Consider the following 15,351-nt stretch of genomic DNA (forward strand, 5'->3'; position numbering starts at 1 on the left):
ATATTTCCAAGTCAGGAAGGTGAGTGACTTAGAGGGAACCTGCAAGTGATGGTGTTCCCTTATGTCTGCTGCCCATAGAATATAGAACATTACAGCGCAGTACAGGCCCTTCGGCCCTCGATGTTGCGCCGACCTGTGAAACCAATCTAAAGCCCATCTAACCTACACTATTCCAATATCATCCATATGTTTATCCAATGACCCTTTAAATGCCCTTAATGTTGACGAGTCCACTACTGCTGCAGGCAGGGCATTCCACACCCTTACTACTCTCTGAGTAAAGAACCTACCTCTGACATCTGTCCTATATCTATCACCCCTCAATTTAAAGCTATGTCCCCTCGTGCTAGCCATCACCATCCGAGGAAAAAGGCCCTCACTGTCCACCCTATCTAATCCTCTGATCATCTTGTATGCCTCTATTAAGTCACCTCTTAACCTTCTTCTCTCTAACAAAAACAACCTCAAGTCACTCAGCCTTTCCTCATAAGACTTTCCCACCATACCAGGCAACATCCTGGTAAATCTCCTCTGCACCCTTTCCAATGCTTCCACATCCTTCCTATCATGCGGCCGCACCAGAGTTTTGTACAGCTGCAACATGACATCATGGCTCCGAAACTCAATCCCTCCACCAATAAAAGCTAACACACTGTACGCCTGCTTAACAACCCTATCAACCTGGGTGCCAACTTTCAGGGATCTATGCACATGGACACCGAGATCTCTCTGCTCATCCACACTACGAAGTATCTTACCATTCGCCCAGGACTCTGTATTCTTGTTACTCCTTCCAAAGTGAATCACCTCACACTTTTCCGCATTAAACTCCATTTGCCACCTCTCAGCTCAGCTCTGCAGCTTATCTATGTCCTTCTGTAACCTGCCACTTCCCTCCGCACTGTCCACAACTCCACCGACTTTAGTGTCATCCGCAAATTTACTAACCCAGCCTTCTATGCCTCATCCAGGTCATTTATAAAAATGACAAACAGCCCTTGTCCTTCTAACTAGTAGAGGTTGGGGCTTTGAAGGTGCTGTCAAAAGAACCTTGGTGAGTTGCTGCAGGGCACCTTGTGGATGGTACGTACGCCTACCAATGTGTTTGGGTGGTGGAGGGAGTGAATGTTTATGGATGGGGTGCCAATCAAGCGGGGCTACTCTGTCCAGGATGCTATTGAGCTTCTTGAGTGTTGTTGGAGCTGCACCCATCCAGGCAAGGGGAGAGCATTCCATCACACTCCTGACTTGTGCCTTGTCGATGGTTGACAGACTTTGGGGAGTCAGAATTCCCAGCCTCTGACTTGCTCTTGTAGCCATGTTATTTATATATCATAGAATCATAGAATCCCTACAGTGCAGAAGGAGGCCATTCGGCCCATCGAGTCTGCACCGACCACAATCCCACCCAGGCCCTACCCCCACATATTTTACCCGCTAATCCCTCTAACCTACACATCCCAGGACTCTAAGGGGCAATTTTTTAACCTGGCCAATCAACCTAACCTGCACATCTTTGGACTGTGGGAGGAAACCGGAGCACCCGGAGGAAACCCACGCAGACACGAGGAGAATGTGCAAACTCCACACAGACAGTGACCCGAGCATCGAACCCGGGACCCTGGAGCTGTGAAGCAGCAGTGCTAACCACTGTGCTACCGTGCCGCCCTCTATAGCTAAGCCAGCTCAGTTTCTGATTGAAGATAAACCCCAGGATGTTAATAGTAGCCCTGAGGTATTTCTCTCACTTTTTCATTTCTAACACTATTGGTTGCTAAAGTTTCTACATCGCTGTACAGGAAATTTAAAGTGATTTTATTTCTTATCACTCCTGATTTATTTTTAACAAGCGTTTATTATCATTACTACTTCCTTATAGTCTGCTATCTTCATCTCCTTTAATACATTGGCCTTTTTCCTTATGGCCTCTTTTCTATCCCTCAGTAATTATTATATTTACCTTGAACGCTTTATTAGTTTAAGTTCTATTTACAGTCCTATTTTCCTTCGTCCCAGCTCAGTTCATACAAACATTCCAATTAGAAGCAGGAGTAGGAATAGGAACCTCGGGCTGACTCCACCATTCAATAGGTCCTGGTTGAGCCGATCATAGTTCAGGTGTAGTCCTCCCAGCAATTGCCCCAGTCCTCCCAGAGCGGCACAGTGGCACAGTGGTTATCACTGCTGCCTCACAGCACCAGGGACTCCTGTTTGATTCCCGGCTTGGGTCACTGTCTGTGTGGAGTCTACACGTTCTCCCCGTGTCAGTGTGGGTTTCCTCCGGGTGCTCTGGTTTCCTCCCACAGAGACGTGCCGGTTGGGTGCCTTGGCCAGGCTAAATTCTCCCTCAGTGTACCCGAACAGGCGCCAGAGTGTGGCGATGAGGGGATTTCCACAATAACTTAATTGCAATGTTATTGTAAGCCTACTGGTGACAGGAGTAAATAAACTTTCAACAATAGTTATTCCATTTCCCAAAAATAGTGTCACTGTCATAAGCAACCAAACCCTCTCACCAATCTTATAGCTGCACGTTGACACTTCTGATCTGTTTGACCTTCTGCCAAATACAATTTACGGAATTACCTGGAGATCAATTCTCCTGAGATCCTGCAATATAATTCAGTTTCTAATTCCTGACATGCCTTCAGCTGGGAATTCCCCCCTCTTCTTCCTTACATCAGCCAGGGGCAGCCCTCTGGACCCTTGAGTCATAGAAATCATAGAATCCTACAGTGCAGAAAGAGGCCATTTGGCCCATCGAGTCTGCACCAACCACAATCCCACCCAGGCCCTATCCCCATATCCCCACATATTTATCCACTAATCCCTCTAACCTATGCATCCCGGGACACTAAGCGGCAATTTAGAATGACCAATCAACCTAGCCCACACATCTTTGGACTGTGGGAGGAAACCAGAGCACCCGGAGGAAACCCGGGAGTCAGAACCTGTGGGCGTCAGAAGGTTGTCAATCTAAATCCACTTTTGAGCTTGAAAACAACGCTCTGGACCCACACTCGGTTCTGGGGAGTGTTGCAACATCAGTGTGGTACTTGGGGAGTGCTGCAACGTCAGTGCGGTACTTGGGGAGTGCTGCAATGTCAGTGCGGTACTTGGGGAGTGCTGCAACGTCAGTGCGGTACTTGGGGAGTGCTGCAATGTCAGTGCGGTACTTGGGGAGTGCTGCAACATCAGTGCGGTACTTGGGGAGTGCTGCAATGTCAGTGCGGTACTTGGGGAGTGCTGCAATGTCAGTGCGGTACTTGGGGAGTGTTGCAATGTCAGTGAGGTACTTGGGGAGTGCTGCAACGTCAGTGCGGTACTTGGGGAGTGCTGCAATGTCAGTGCGGTACTTGGGGAGTGCTGCAATGTCAGTGCGGTACTTGGGGAGTGTTGCAATGTCAGTGAGGTACTTGGGGAGTGTTGCAACATCAGTGCGGTACTTGGGGAGTGCTGCAATGTCAGTGCGGTACTTGGGGAGTGTTGCAATGTCAGTGAGGTACTTGGGGAGTGTTGCAACATCAGTGCGGTACTTGGGGAGTGCTGCAATGTCAGTGCGGTACTTGGGGAGTGCTGCAATGTCAGTGCGGTACTTGGGGAGTGTTGCAACATCAGTGCGGTACTTGGGGAGTGCTGCAATGTCAGTGCGGTACTTGGGGAGTGCTGCAATGTCAGTGCGGTACTTGGGGAGTGCTGCAATATCAGTGCGGTACTTGGGGAGTGCTGCAATGTCAGTGCGGTACTTGGGGAGCGCTGCAATGTCAGTGCGGTACTTGGGGAGTGCTGCAACATCAGTGCGGTACTTGGGGAGTGCTGCAATGTCAGTGCGGTACTTGGGGAGTGCTGCAATGTCAGTGCGGTACTTGGGGAGTGCTGCAATGTCAGTGTGGTACTTGGGGAGTGCTGCAATGTCAGTGCGGTACTTGGGGAGTGCTGCAATGTCAGTGCGGTACTTGGGGAGTGCTGCAATGTCAGTGCGGTACTTGGGGAGTGCTGCAATGTCAGTGCGGTACTTGGGGAGTGTTGCAACATCAGTGCGGTACTTGGGGAGTGCTGCAATGTCGGTGCAGTAGTTGGAAAAGCTGGAATACTGCTGGAAAACAGGTTGGCACTGCTTAGGGGCTGGACCTGAAGGGGCAGCGCCTTCGCTGATCCTTTAGTGGGAACAAGAGTTCACTTGAGGATGGGGGGGGGACTGTTGGCACCGGTTCTCACATTGAGGAAGGCTGAGGGTCTGATGCCAGAGCTTGGTGCGGGGAGTCTTCAACGTCATTTTGTGATTGGATGTCTTTCAGTCAGCCCCTCTCATTCACGACGCAAACCATTTCCTTCACAAAGTGACTATCGCCGAAATTCTACCGTCCCACCCGCTCCCATTCCGTGGGGGACAATGGAAATGTCTGTTTTCCTCGGGAGGGAATTTCCGGTCTCGCTCGAGCGAGGTCATAAAATCCCGTGTGGGGGAGGATTGTGATCGGAATCGCCTTTCCCGCCAGAGATGGCACTTAGTCATTTTTTTGGCACTGCTCTGAAGAAAAGCCGAGGAGTTTCCTTCAGTATCCTGGCCGTTATTTATCCCTCATTAACATCTCTAAATAAATGACCTGCTCATTTTTGCCATGAGTGTGTGGGATCTTGCTGTGTGCAAATTGGCTGCAACATTTCCAACTTGAAAATAGTGCGTACACTTCAAAGAGAGTAATTTATTAGCAGTGCAATGCTTTGAGTATCCTTCCCATGGACAGTGGGCACTGGGGAAGCTCTTGGCGCACCTGTCCTGTGAGGTATCTCCTCACTAAACCCATAATGTTTGACTGGACCTGCAGTTGAGGTACTGGGGATACATTGTGAGGCAACCCTCACGGCCTGTGAGGATTTGCAGTCTGACCTAATGAAAACCCAACTTAGACACTCCTGAATTCTATACAGATTCCTCATAACGTGAAGAATGCGACTACGCTATTCTCATCTGATAATTGAGAGAGAGTTTGACCTCATTCCTATCTTCATTCCAAAACACTGAGTCAGAAAGGCACAGAAACCTCACCTGAGAGTAAAAAGCTTGATACTGTTGGGTGTAACGCAGTGAAACTTGAACTGTGGTTCTGTACCCGGGATCATCAGCTTCACAACATTGCCAAAGTTCACTCATAGCTCAGCTTTCTATTTCCCGGTGTCGTGCAAGTTTCAGTGAATTTACTGCTGCTGGGAGTGATCCCAATGTCACACAGCAGGGAAACAGGTTGTATCTGTTACGATCTGAGCAATGGGCTGACCTATTGACTGATAGAGCAGTTTCAAACTACACCCTGAGTTTACAATACAGAGGCTTTCGTGAGGATTGTTAGAGAGAGTGCCCTTCAGATAAAATATTAAACTGAGAAAATGGGAAATATTCCCTGGCACAGACTAGCTACGGGATGTTCATCAACTTCCTGCTCAATATTTATCCTTCTACCAACATCCCTAATACAGATTATCTTCTTATTATATTTAGTGTTTTTGCAAAATTGCCATGCGCCAATCAGCTGCCATGTTTCCCTAACTTCCAGAGTGACTAACACTGTATTGTACACTGACAGAGCAGTGAGTTGTATGTTGGGTTTGAGTAGTTACATGTTGTATGTCGGGTTTGGGTAGTTACGTGTGGTATGTCGGGTTTGGGTAGTTATGTGTTGTATGTCGGGTTTGGATAGATATGTGTTGTATGTTGGGTTTGGATAGCTATGTGTAGTATGTTGAGTTTGGGTAGTTATGTGTTGTATGTTGGGTAGTTATGTGTTGTATGTTGGGTAGTTATGTGTTGTATGTTGGGTAGTTATGTGTTGTATGTTGGGTAGTTGTGTTGTATGTTGGGTAGTTACGTGTTGTATGTTGGGTAGTTACGTGTTGTATGTTGGGTTTGGATAGCTATGTGTAGTATGTTGAGTTTGGGTAGTTATGTGTTGTATGTTGGGTAGTTACGTGTTGTATGTTGGGTTTGGATAGCTATGTGTAGTATGTTGAGTTTGGGTAGTTATGTGTTGTATGTTGGGTAGTTACGTGTTGTATGTTGGGTTTGGATAGCTATGTGTAGTATGTTGAGTTTGGGTAGTTATGTGTTGTATGTTGAGTAGTTACGTGTTGTATGTCGGGTTTGGATAGATATGTGTAGTATGTTGAGTTTGGGTAGTTATGTGTTGTATGTTGGGTAGTTATGTGTTGTATGTTGGGTTAAGTAACAGTGTGTATGATATTGGATTTGGGCAGGATTGTGTATCATGCCAATTTCAGAGCTTGCCCTCCTTTCCTGTTGGGGTGGGAACGAGGCTGCTGGCCTTGCCACTCGAAATATTTTGACTTCCCACCAAAAGGAAGCTTGTTCCTATTGGTGCATCATTCCGGTAACTCTGTGCACTCTCTCCTGAACCATCAAATCTTTCCTGGGCCCCAGGGTCTAGGTGTGGCCTACCCAAAGATTCAGCACAACTCTGCTCCTGGTGTGATCAATGCCTCTATTTATGAAGCCAAGGATCCATATGCTTTGTTAACCACTCTCTCAGTATGTATTACCACCTTTAAAGATCATTGCAAGTGAATCTCCAGCCCCTCAACAATCATCCTCAACACCGGTGCCCCACAAGGCTGTGTCCTCAGCCCCCTACTATACTCCTTATACACCTATGACTGTGTGGCCAAATTCCCCTCCAACTCGATTTTCTAGTTTGCTGACGACACCACCGTAGTGGGTCGGGTCCCAAACAATGACGAGACAGAGTACAGGAATGAGATAGAAAATCTGGTGAACTGGTGCGGCAACAATTATCTCTCCCTCAATGTCAACAAAACGAAGGAGATTGTCATCGGCTTCAAGAAGCGTAAAGGAGAACATGCCCCTGTCTACATCAATGGGGATGAAGTAGAAAGGGTCGAGAGCTTCAAGCTTTTAGGCATCCAGATCACCAACAACCTGTCCTGGTCCCCCTATCCCGACACTATAGTTAAGAAAGCCCACCAACGCCTCTACTTTCTCAGAAGACTGAGGAAATTTGGTATGTCCACAATGACTCTCACCAATATTTGCAGATGCGCCATAGAAAGCATTCTTTCTGGTTGAAATAAAAACAGAAAGTGCTGAAAAAACTCTGCAGGTCTGGCAACGTCTGTGGAGAGAGAAAGAGGAGTAATGTTTCTGGTCCAATGCAACTCTTCCTTGGAACTGGAATGAGGTGAGAATGTGAGGGTTTGATGTTGTTGAAAAAGGGGAGGGGGGTCAGGTGGAGCAAAGGAGAAGCTCAGGGATAGGGTAGAGTGCGGGGGAGATTAAATTACAAAGGTGTAATGGAACAAAAGACAAAGGGAGTGTGAATGATAGTATTAAAGATACAAAGGAGGGGTCAAGAGTAGGTGTGGATAGCAGAATAAAGGTCAGTACTGTCCGGAAGTAAAATAGCAGAATAAAACTGAGTGCAGTCTGAAAGCAAAACCATAATTAAAGGATACAGACCTTCACTTTAGGGGAATATTCAGAATGGAGGACAGAGTTCATGTCTCAAGTTGTTGAATTCAATGTTAAGTCCAGAGGGTGAAATTTGCCCAATCAGAAGATGAGCAGTTGTTGCTCCAGTTTGCATTGGACTTCACTGGAACATTGTAACAGGCCGAGGACAGAAGTCAGAGCAAGATGCTGAGTTAAAATGGCAAGCCACAGGAAGGTTGGGGTCATACTTGTGGACAAAGCGAAGGTGTTCTGCAAAGTGGTTACCCAGTCTGTGTTCAGCTTCCCCCATGGTGAGCAGACCGCACTGGGAGCAGCAAACACAGTAGACCAAATTGAAGGAGGTGAAAGTAAAATGTTGCTTCACCTGAAAAGAGTTTGGGGTCTTGAGGAGGGAGGAGCTAGAGGGCCAAGTGTTGCCCCTTCTGCAATTATAAGGGAAAGTGCAATGGGAAGGGGATGGGGAGTTGAGGGTGATAGAGGAGTGGATCAGGGTGTCACGGAGGGAACAGTCCCTGTGGAATGCTGACAGGGAAAGTGAGGGTAAGGTGTGTTTGGTGGTGCCATCGTGCTGCAGTTGGTGAAAATGGCAGAGGATGATCCTTGAAATGCTAAAACTGGTGGGATGAAAAATGAGGAAAATAGACCTTGTCCTGGTTCTGGAAGGGAAGGGTAGGGGTGAGGGCAGAGGGAAATGGGTCAGATACAGTTGAGGGCCTTCTTACAAATCCCCACTTATTTCATTAATTAACTCTAATCTTTCCACACGCCCATTATTCTTTTCCTGATCATTGTTTATAAAAAAACTTTATCCAGCACTGCTGTTAGACTGACCAGCTGATAGAAATTTCCTCATAGACTTTTCACACCTCTGGCTTCTCCGCCATATCTGAGGAATATTTGAGGTTTATTGCAAACCTTCCCGCTATCTTCACTTCTACTTCCCTTAGCATTCTGGGATATCTGGTTCACGTTGGTTTCTCCAGTCTGAGGATAAGCAGTCTTTCCTCTATAATCTGCCTCTCAACCTCCAGTCCATTCATTAACTCTATCCTCTTCACTTCTACCCACAGTCTGTCCAGCTTGTGAGCTCAGTCAATGGGCTGAGATGAGGTGATGATGTGCAATGTTACATTGTTTGTGATGAAGAACGTGAGGTCAAAGCCTTCAGAGTCAACTACAAATCCAATGTTGTGAACAACCTCTTTCAGGCTGAGATATTGGACAACCAGGGGAGTGGACACAGTGGCTGGCTGATTCAATGGCATCAATAACCCCTTGGATGGGTTGGTTATAATGACCCAACCCCCACCAAGCCCACCATGTGATTGCCTCCCATCATAGTAATCTATCAAAGTGAAGTTGATGTTCCTTCATGGAAGTGGACTTGCTCTTCCTACCCGCTCTGGTCTTATGTATGACTTCAGTCCCACGCTACGGTCACCTCTTATTGTCCTCAGAGAAACTAGAGATAGCTGTTAACTGCTGCCTTTCCACACTCTGGCCTCCATTCTATGATCGGTTTATGTTCTCTATACAATGGTAATAGCACTCGTGCAACAGTTCAGTGTACACTCCCATTGCCTGTACTCACTCGGAGGATATGCACTGTTGCTTTATTTGGACTGATTTTAGGGGTTAGTGCTCCCAGTGAGGAATCACATTTGGCAGCAGCTCCGATTGGAAACATGGCCACGTGGTGTCCATTGTGGGCCAAAAACTACAGGCATGCCAGCTGGAATTTCAAAGACCCACTCACTCTCGCTGAACACTGTTAAATACCTGGACAGTTCTCACAATGAGAATACTCTTACCTCTGAGTCAGAAGGTTTTGGGTCCAAGCTGACTTGAGAAGCCTGTGCACATAATCTCGACGGACACTCTGGTAGTGAAGGAGTGCTGACCTTTACACTGTACGTTAAATCAAGTCTCTCGAGCAGTGATGAGCAAGCTAGGCTAGTGAATGGGCTGCATGAGTGGCCCTCAGTGGGTCACAAGATTGAAACCAGGCTTGTTCACTAACCATGACCCCAGGAATAAGACTAAATGCATTTAGTACATGCGGAATATTTCACGACGAGTTATGGAAAATGCTTCATCATTCAACATTAATTGAACTATCAACTTCAAATGGTAAAAACAAAAGAAATATTGACACTTTGGACACGGCTCTCACACTCAGTGTTGTGAGCAATCAGCACGCACCTCACTTCACTGGCCCTTGTTTTCCATGCAAATTGCTTCAGTCACACCTGCAGGAAAAAGCCACACGGATGGAAATCAGCGGAATGTGGCAACACTGCACGTAGGCAATGGTCAACAAAATGTCTCACGGGCCATACTCAGAACCCAGGTGGGTCGCATGTGGCCCCCAGGCCGCAAGTTCCCCGTTGATGCGAGGTGGAATATTAATGCCATGAATCAAGCAGCTGAAGGGAGCTCTGCCGATACGCTGGTCACTATTGCTTTCTTAATAATATCACAATAAGAAACAGATTGAGGAGCCATTTTTCTCATTTATTCTTTTAAATTTGTTCTTGGGACATGGATGACATTGATGAGGCCAAATCTATTCCAATATCTAGTTACCCTAAGGCAATATAAGGTTGTGCTGCGTACAGATTATTTGCCATATTCGTCGATATGATGTCAGTGACTACATCAAACATAGTCCAGTAAGGCTTTAGCAGTTTGACAGAGAAAGGAACGCGTGGCGACCCAGGCACCCCGCCCACCTGCTGTTCCAACCACCGTCTGCCCACCTGTGACAGAGACTGTAGGTCACACATTGAACTCGGTCACCTGGGAACTCATTGTTAGCATGGAAGGAAATCATCCTCGACCCTAAGGCACTGCCCGAGAAGGAGAAACAGCTCTAGTCACTGCATCACCACAAGGCAGGAGAATCAATCACAAGCAAAATACTGCGGATGCTGGAATCTGAACCAAAAACACAAAATGCTGGAAAATCTCAGCAGGTCTGACAGCATCTGTGGAGACAGAACAGAGCCAACGTTTTGAGTCTGGATGACTCTGTCAGAGTTAATAAAGTAAAATTATTAACGTTTTTAGCGTTTATTAACAGGGGGTTTGAGTTTAAGAGCCGTGGGGTTATGCTGCAACTGTACAGGACCTTGGTGAGACCACATTTGGAATATTGTGTGCAGTTCTGGTCACCTCACTATAAGAAGGATGTGGAGACACTGGAAAGAGTGCAGAGGAGATTTACCAGGATGCTGCCTGGTTTGGAGGGTAGGTCTTATGAGGAAAGGTTGAGGGAGCTAGGGCTTTTCTCTTTAGAGCGGAGGAGGATGAGAGGCAACTTAATAGAGGATTTATAAGACGATGAGGGGGATAGATAGAGTGGACATTCGGAGACTATTTCCTCGGGTGGATGTAGCTGTTACTAGAGGGCATAACTATAAGGTTCATGGTGGAAGATATGGGAGGGATGTCCGAGGTAGGTTCTTTACTCAGAGAGTGGTTGGAGTGTGGAATGGACTGCCTGCTGTGATAGTGGAGTCGGACTTTAGGAACTTTCAAGCAGTTATTAGATAGGCACATGGAGCACACTAGAATGATAGGGAGTAGGGTAGCTGGATCTTGGTTTCGGAAAAGATTCGGCACAACATTGTGGGCCGAAGGGCCTGTACTGTGCTGTACTGTTCTATGTTCTATGTTCTAAAATATGGCACTGGGTCACATAAAGGTCAGACAACCAAAAGCTTGCCCCGAGAGACCAATGGTGGAGCAATGATAATTGGGATACGCAAGTGGCAAGGATTAGAGGAAGGCAGATAATTCAGAGAATTATGGAGATGGAGGAGTTTAGCGAGGAAGGATTGGTAAAGAAGGATGAGAATTTTAAAATCAAGCTGTTACTTATCTTGGAGTCAATGTCAGTGATAGGGAAATGGGACCCGGTGTGAGTTAGGACACATAGAAACTAGAAGCAGGAGTAGGTCATTCAGCCCTTCGCGCCTGCTCCACCATTCATTATGATCATGGCTGATCATCGAATTCAATATCCTGATTCCCCCCCTTCCTCCCATATCCCTCGATCCCTTTAGCCCCAAGAAACATAGAAGATAGGAGGTGGCCATTTGGCCCTGCTCCGCCATTCATTACGATCATGGCTGGTTGTCCAACTAATCCTGCTTTCTATCCATAACCTTTGATCCCATTTGCCCCAAGTGCTATATCCAGCCACCTCTTGAATACATTCAATGTTTTGGCATCAACTACTTCCCGTGGTTATGAATTTCACAAGCTCACCACTCTTTGGGTGAAGAAATGTCTCCTCAACTCCGTCCTAAATGGTCTACCCTGAATCCTTAGACTGTGACCCCTGGTTCTGGACGTCCCCACCATCGGGAACATCCTCCCTGCATCTACCCTGTCTAGTCCTGTTAGAATTTTATAAGTCACTATGAGATCCCCCCCCCCCCCCTCATTTGTCTGAACTCCAGCGAAAACAATCCTGACCTAGTCAATCTCTCCTCACACATCAGGTTTGGATGGTTTCAAATTTACAAAAGGAATAATAATGGAGAACAGCTAGGTGTCTGTCAAAATAGGCAAGCCAAGAGTTAACAAAGGCATTAATAAGAGTTCAGCCCCAGATGAGGTAAGGTAACGATACAGTTGAGTATTGCTGGAGAGATGGAAATAGACAGTGGCTGGAAGATTGATCAGGGAACTGAAGATAGTCTGTATTCTCCCACCTTGACATGAAAGGCCAGCTTTCATTATTAAATTCAGTCACACCAGACAGTCCATACAAAGGAGAATCAGTATATGACTAAAAGAATTACTCGTCTAAATTCTTACCTTATTCTTTGGATCTATCGTCTGACACAGTGCCTGCCAAGGATGAGTATATTTAAACATCTTTGTCTTTGCTTTCTCTTTTTGCCACTTGCTTCTGTCGGATTTCTGTCCTTTTCTTATCAGAGTCCGCACGTCTCTCTCGAAGTAGCTGATGAATAACTCCTGACAGCACCCAGTCTAACAGCTCCTGATGTTTCCATTCATCCAGCCTGCAGAGTTTACAGAGGATGATACACTTTTGTACTGGTCTCAGGAATTTGCAGCCTATCAGCTTACGTATTTATTCTCCTTTTCATCCTTTTCCCCCGCAGTCTCCTCCCTCCCCCACACATCACTACGTGGATACCAAACTTGTTCAGTCACTTATTACCTGAAAGAGAATATGTCAGATACAACCTAGCAGAAATATTTGAGTTGATCTATCAACACATTCCAACACAGGGTGGGGAACGGTTCAACAGGTGGCATGCAGTAACTCCCACAATGTAAGAACACGTCACAGGTAGAAGGTATTGCCAACACAGAGAGGACACCTGCAAGAGAAGAGAATAGGACAGAGAGAGAGAGAGAGAGAAAGTTCCCAACAGAGAGAATAATCTACTTTCTCAGAAGGCTAAGGAAATTCAGCATGTCTGCTATGATTCTCACCATTTCCGGATGTATCACAGCTTGGTCTGGCTCCTGCGCTGCCCAAGACCGCAAGAAACTACAAAAGGGTTGTGAACGAAGCCCAGTCCATCACTCAAACCAGCCTCCCATCCATTGACTCTGTCTACACTTCCCACTGTCTCGGCAAAGCAGCCAGCATAATTAAGGACCCCACACACCCCGGACATTTTCTCTTCCACCTTCTTCCATCAGGAAAAAGATACAAGAGTCTGAGGTCACGTACCAACCGACTCAAGAACAGCTTCTTCCTGGCTGCTATCAGACTTTTGAATGGACTTACCTTATATTAAGCTGATGTTTCTCTACACCCTAGCTATGACTATAGCACTACATTCTGCACTCTCTCCTTTCCTTCTCCTTTATGTACTCTATGAACAGTATGCTTTGTCTGTATAGTGTGCAAGAAACAATACTTTTCACTGTATACCAATACATGTGACAATAATAAATCAAATCAAAATCAAATCAAAAAAGAATAGGACAGAGAGAGAGAGGAGCGTTCCCAATAGAGAGAACAGGAGGGAGGGAGAGAGAAAGGATGGGTCACATTAGAGAAATCAGGATAGAGAAAGATAGAGGGAGCACTCCCAATGCAGAGATTAGGAACAGAGAGGAGGGGAGAGAGAGAGAAAGAGAGAGAGAACTCCTGATTTGAGAGGAGTTGTCAGACAGGGTGAAGGGAACACTGCTAACTGAGAGGACATGTCAAAGAGGGTGACTATTCAGAGCTTGGCTCTTTCTGGTGTGTGTTAATGATCCACACTTGGATTTACAGGGCATCATTTTAAACTTTGTAGATCACAGGAAACTGGGAAATGCAGTAAAAATGAGGATGTTGGTGACAAATTCATGGAGACAAAATGGTGGACACATGGCAGATAAAATGAACAGCAGGAAGTGTGATGTGGTGGGTTTTGGAAAGCCGAATGAGGAGAAACAATCTACGTGGATGGTACAATTTGACAGAAGGTGCAGAAAGAGCTGGGGCAGTATATACATAGCAGGTGATAGACGCTGCCAGCTTAAAGAGAGGATAATCTGCCCACTCTTCTCCCAACAATCACAGAGATCAGGGTCATCGTGTGTCCTTGCTGCCTTTCCTGCAGCTGCAGTTTGTTGCTCTGCTATCTAATGTAAAAAGAAACTGAAAGCCAAACAGAAGTGGCATACAGTAAACAACCTGAGCTCAGGAAGTACCAGTTGATGTGTTTTTGAGATTAGGGGCTAATTGGCTCATAGCTTCGATCTGCTGCAGATTCTAATTTTTAAAATTCTTTCTCTGAATGTAAGTATCGCTGGCTAGGCCAGCATTTCTTGTCCATCCCTAACTGCTTAAGAAGGTCATGGTGAGCTGTCTTCTCGGACCACAAAGAGTCATTGAGTTTTACAGCACAAAAAGAAGCCCTTCGGCCCGTCATGTCTGTTCCTGCCAGCAAACACCGATCTGTTTTTCAGCACTTGGTCCATAGCATTGTATGCTGTGGCATTTCAAGTGCTCATCCAAATGCTTCTTAAATATTGTGACAGTTCCTGCCTTTACCACCCTTTCAGGCAGCAAGTTGCAGATTCCCACCACCCTCTGGATGAAAAGGTTTTTCTCAAATCCCCTCTAAACCTCCTGCCCCTTCCCTTAAATCTCTGCCCCCTGGTTATTGAACCCTCTAGTAAGGGGGAAAGATTCTTCCTATCTACCTTATCTATGTCCCTCATAATCTTATACACCTCAATCAGGTCCCCCCTCAGCTTTCTCTGCTTAAGGAGAACAACCCCAGCCTAACCAGCCTCTCTTCATAGCTGAAACGCTCCAGCCCAGGCAACATCCTGGTGAAACTCCTCTACACCTTCTCGAGTGCAATCACATCCTTGATGTGATGAAGTGGAAATGGTCGAGAGCTTCAAGTTTCTTGGTGTCCAGATCACCAAAAACCTGTCCTGGTCCCCATGCCAACACTATAGTTAAGAAAGCCCATCAACGCCTCTACTTTCTCAGAAGACTGAGAAAATGTGGCATGTCCATTACAATGCTCATCAATTTTTACAGATGCAGCATAGAAAGCATTCTTTCTGGTTGTATCAAGCTTGGTATGGCTCCTGCTCTGTCCAAGACCACAAGAAACTCCAAAGGGGTGTGAACGAAGCCCAATCCATCACACAAACCAGCCTCCCATCCATTGACTCTGCCTACATTTCCCGCTGCCTCGGCAAAACAGCCAGCATAACCAAGGACCCCATGCACCCCGGACATTCTCTCTTCCACCTTCTTCCATCAGGAAAAAGATACAAAAGTCTGAGATCACATGCCAACTGACTCAAGAACAGCTTCTACCCTGCTGCTGTCAGACTTTTGAATGGACCCACTTTATATTAAACTG

At 46.3% G+C, this 15,351-nt stretch overlaps 1 protein-coding gene across 2 annotated transcripts in view; it reads right to left on the reverse strand.

Moving 5' to 3' along the window:
• LOC144479404 (A-kinase anchor protein 2-like) overlaps positions 1-12,519 on the reverse strand; it is an 82,909-nt gene extending 70,390 nt beyond the window's left edge. For both annotated transcript variants that reach the window (XM_078198030.1, XM_078198029.1), the window contains exon 1: positions 12,311-12,519. In XM_078198030.1, coding sequence (XP_078054156.1) covers positions 12,311-12,370 — 60 coding nt within the window. In that variant the 5' untranslated portion in view covers positions 12,371-12,519. The remainder of the gene's footprint in view (positions 1-12,310) is intronic.
• Positions 12,520-15,351: the final 2,832 nt, after the last annotated feature.

The sequence above is a fragment of the Mustelus asterias genome, chromosome 26, assembly GCF_964213995.1.
Source record: "Mustelus asterias chromosome 26, sMusAst1.hap1.1, whole genome shotgun sequence".
Taxonomy (NCBI): Eukaryota; Metazoa; Chordata; class Chondrichthyes; order Carcharhiniformes; family Triakidae; genus Mustelus; species Mustelus asterias.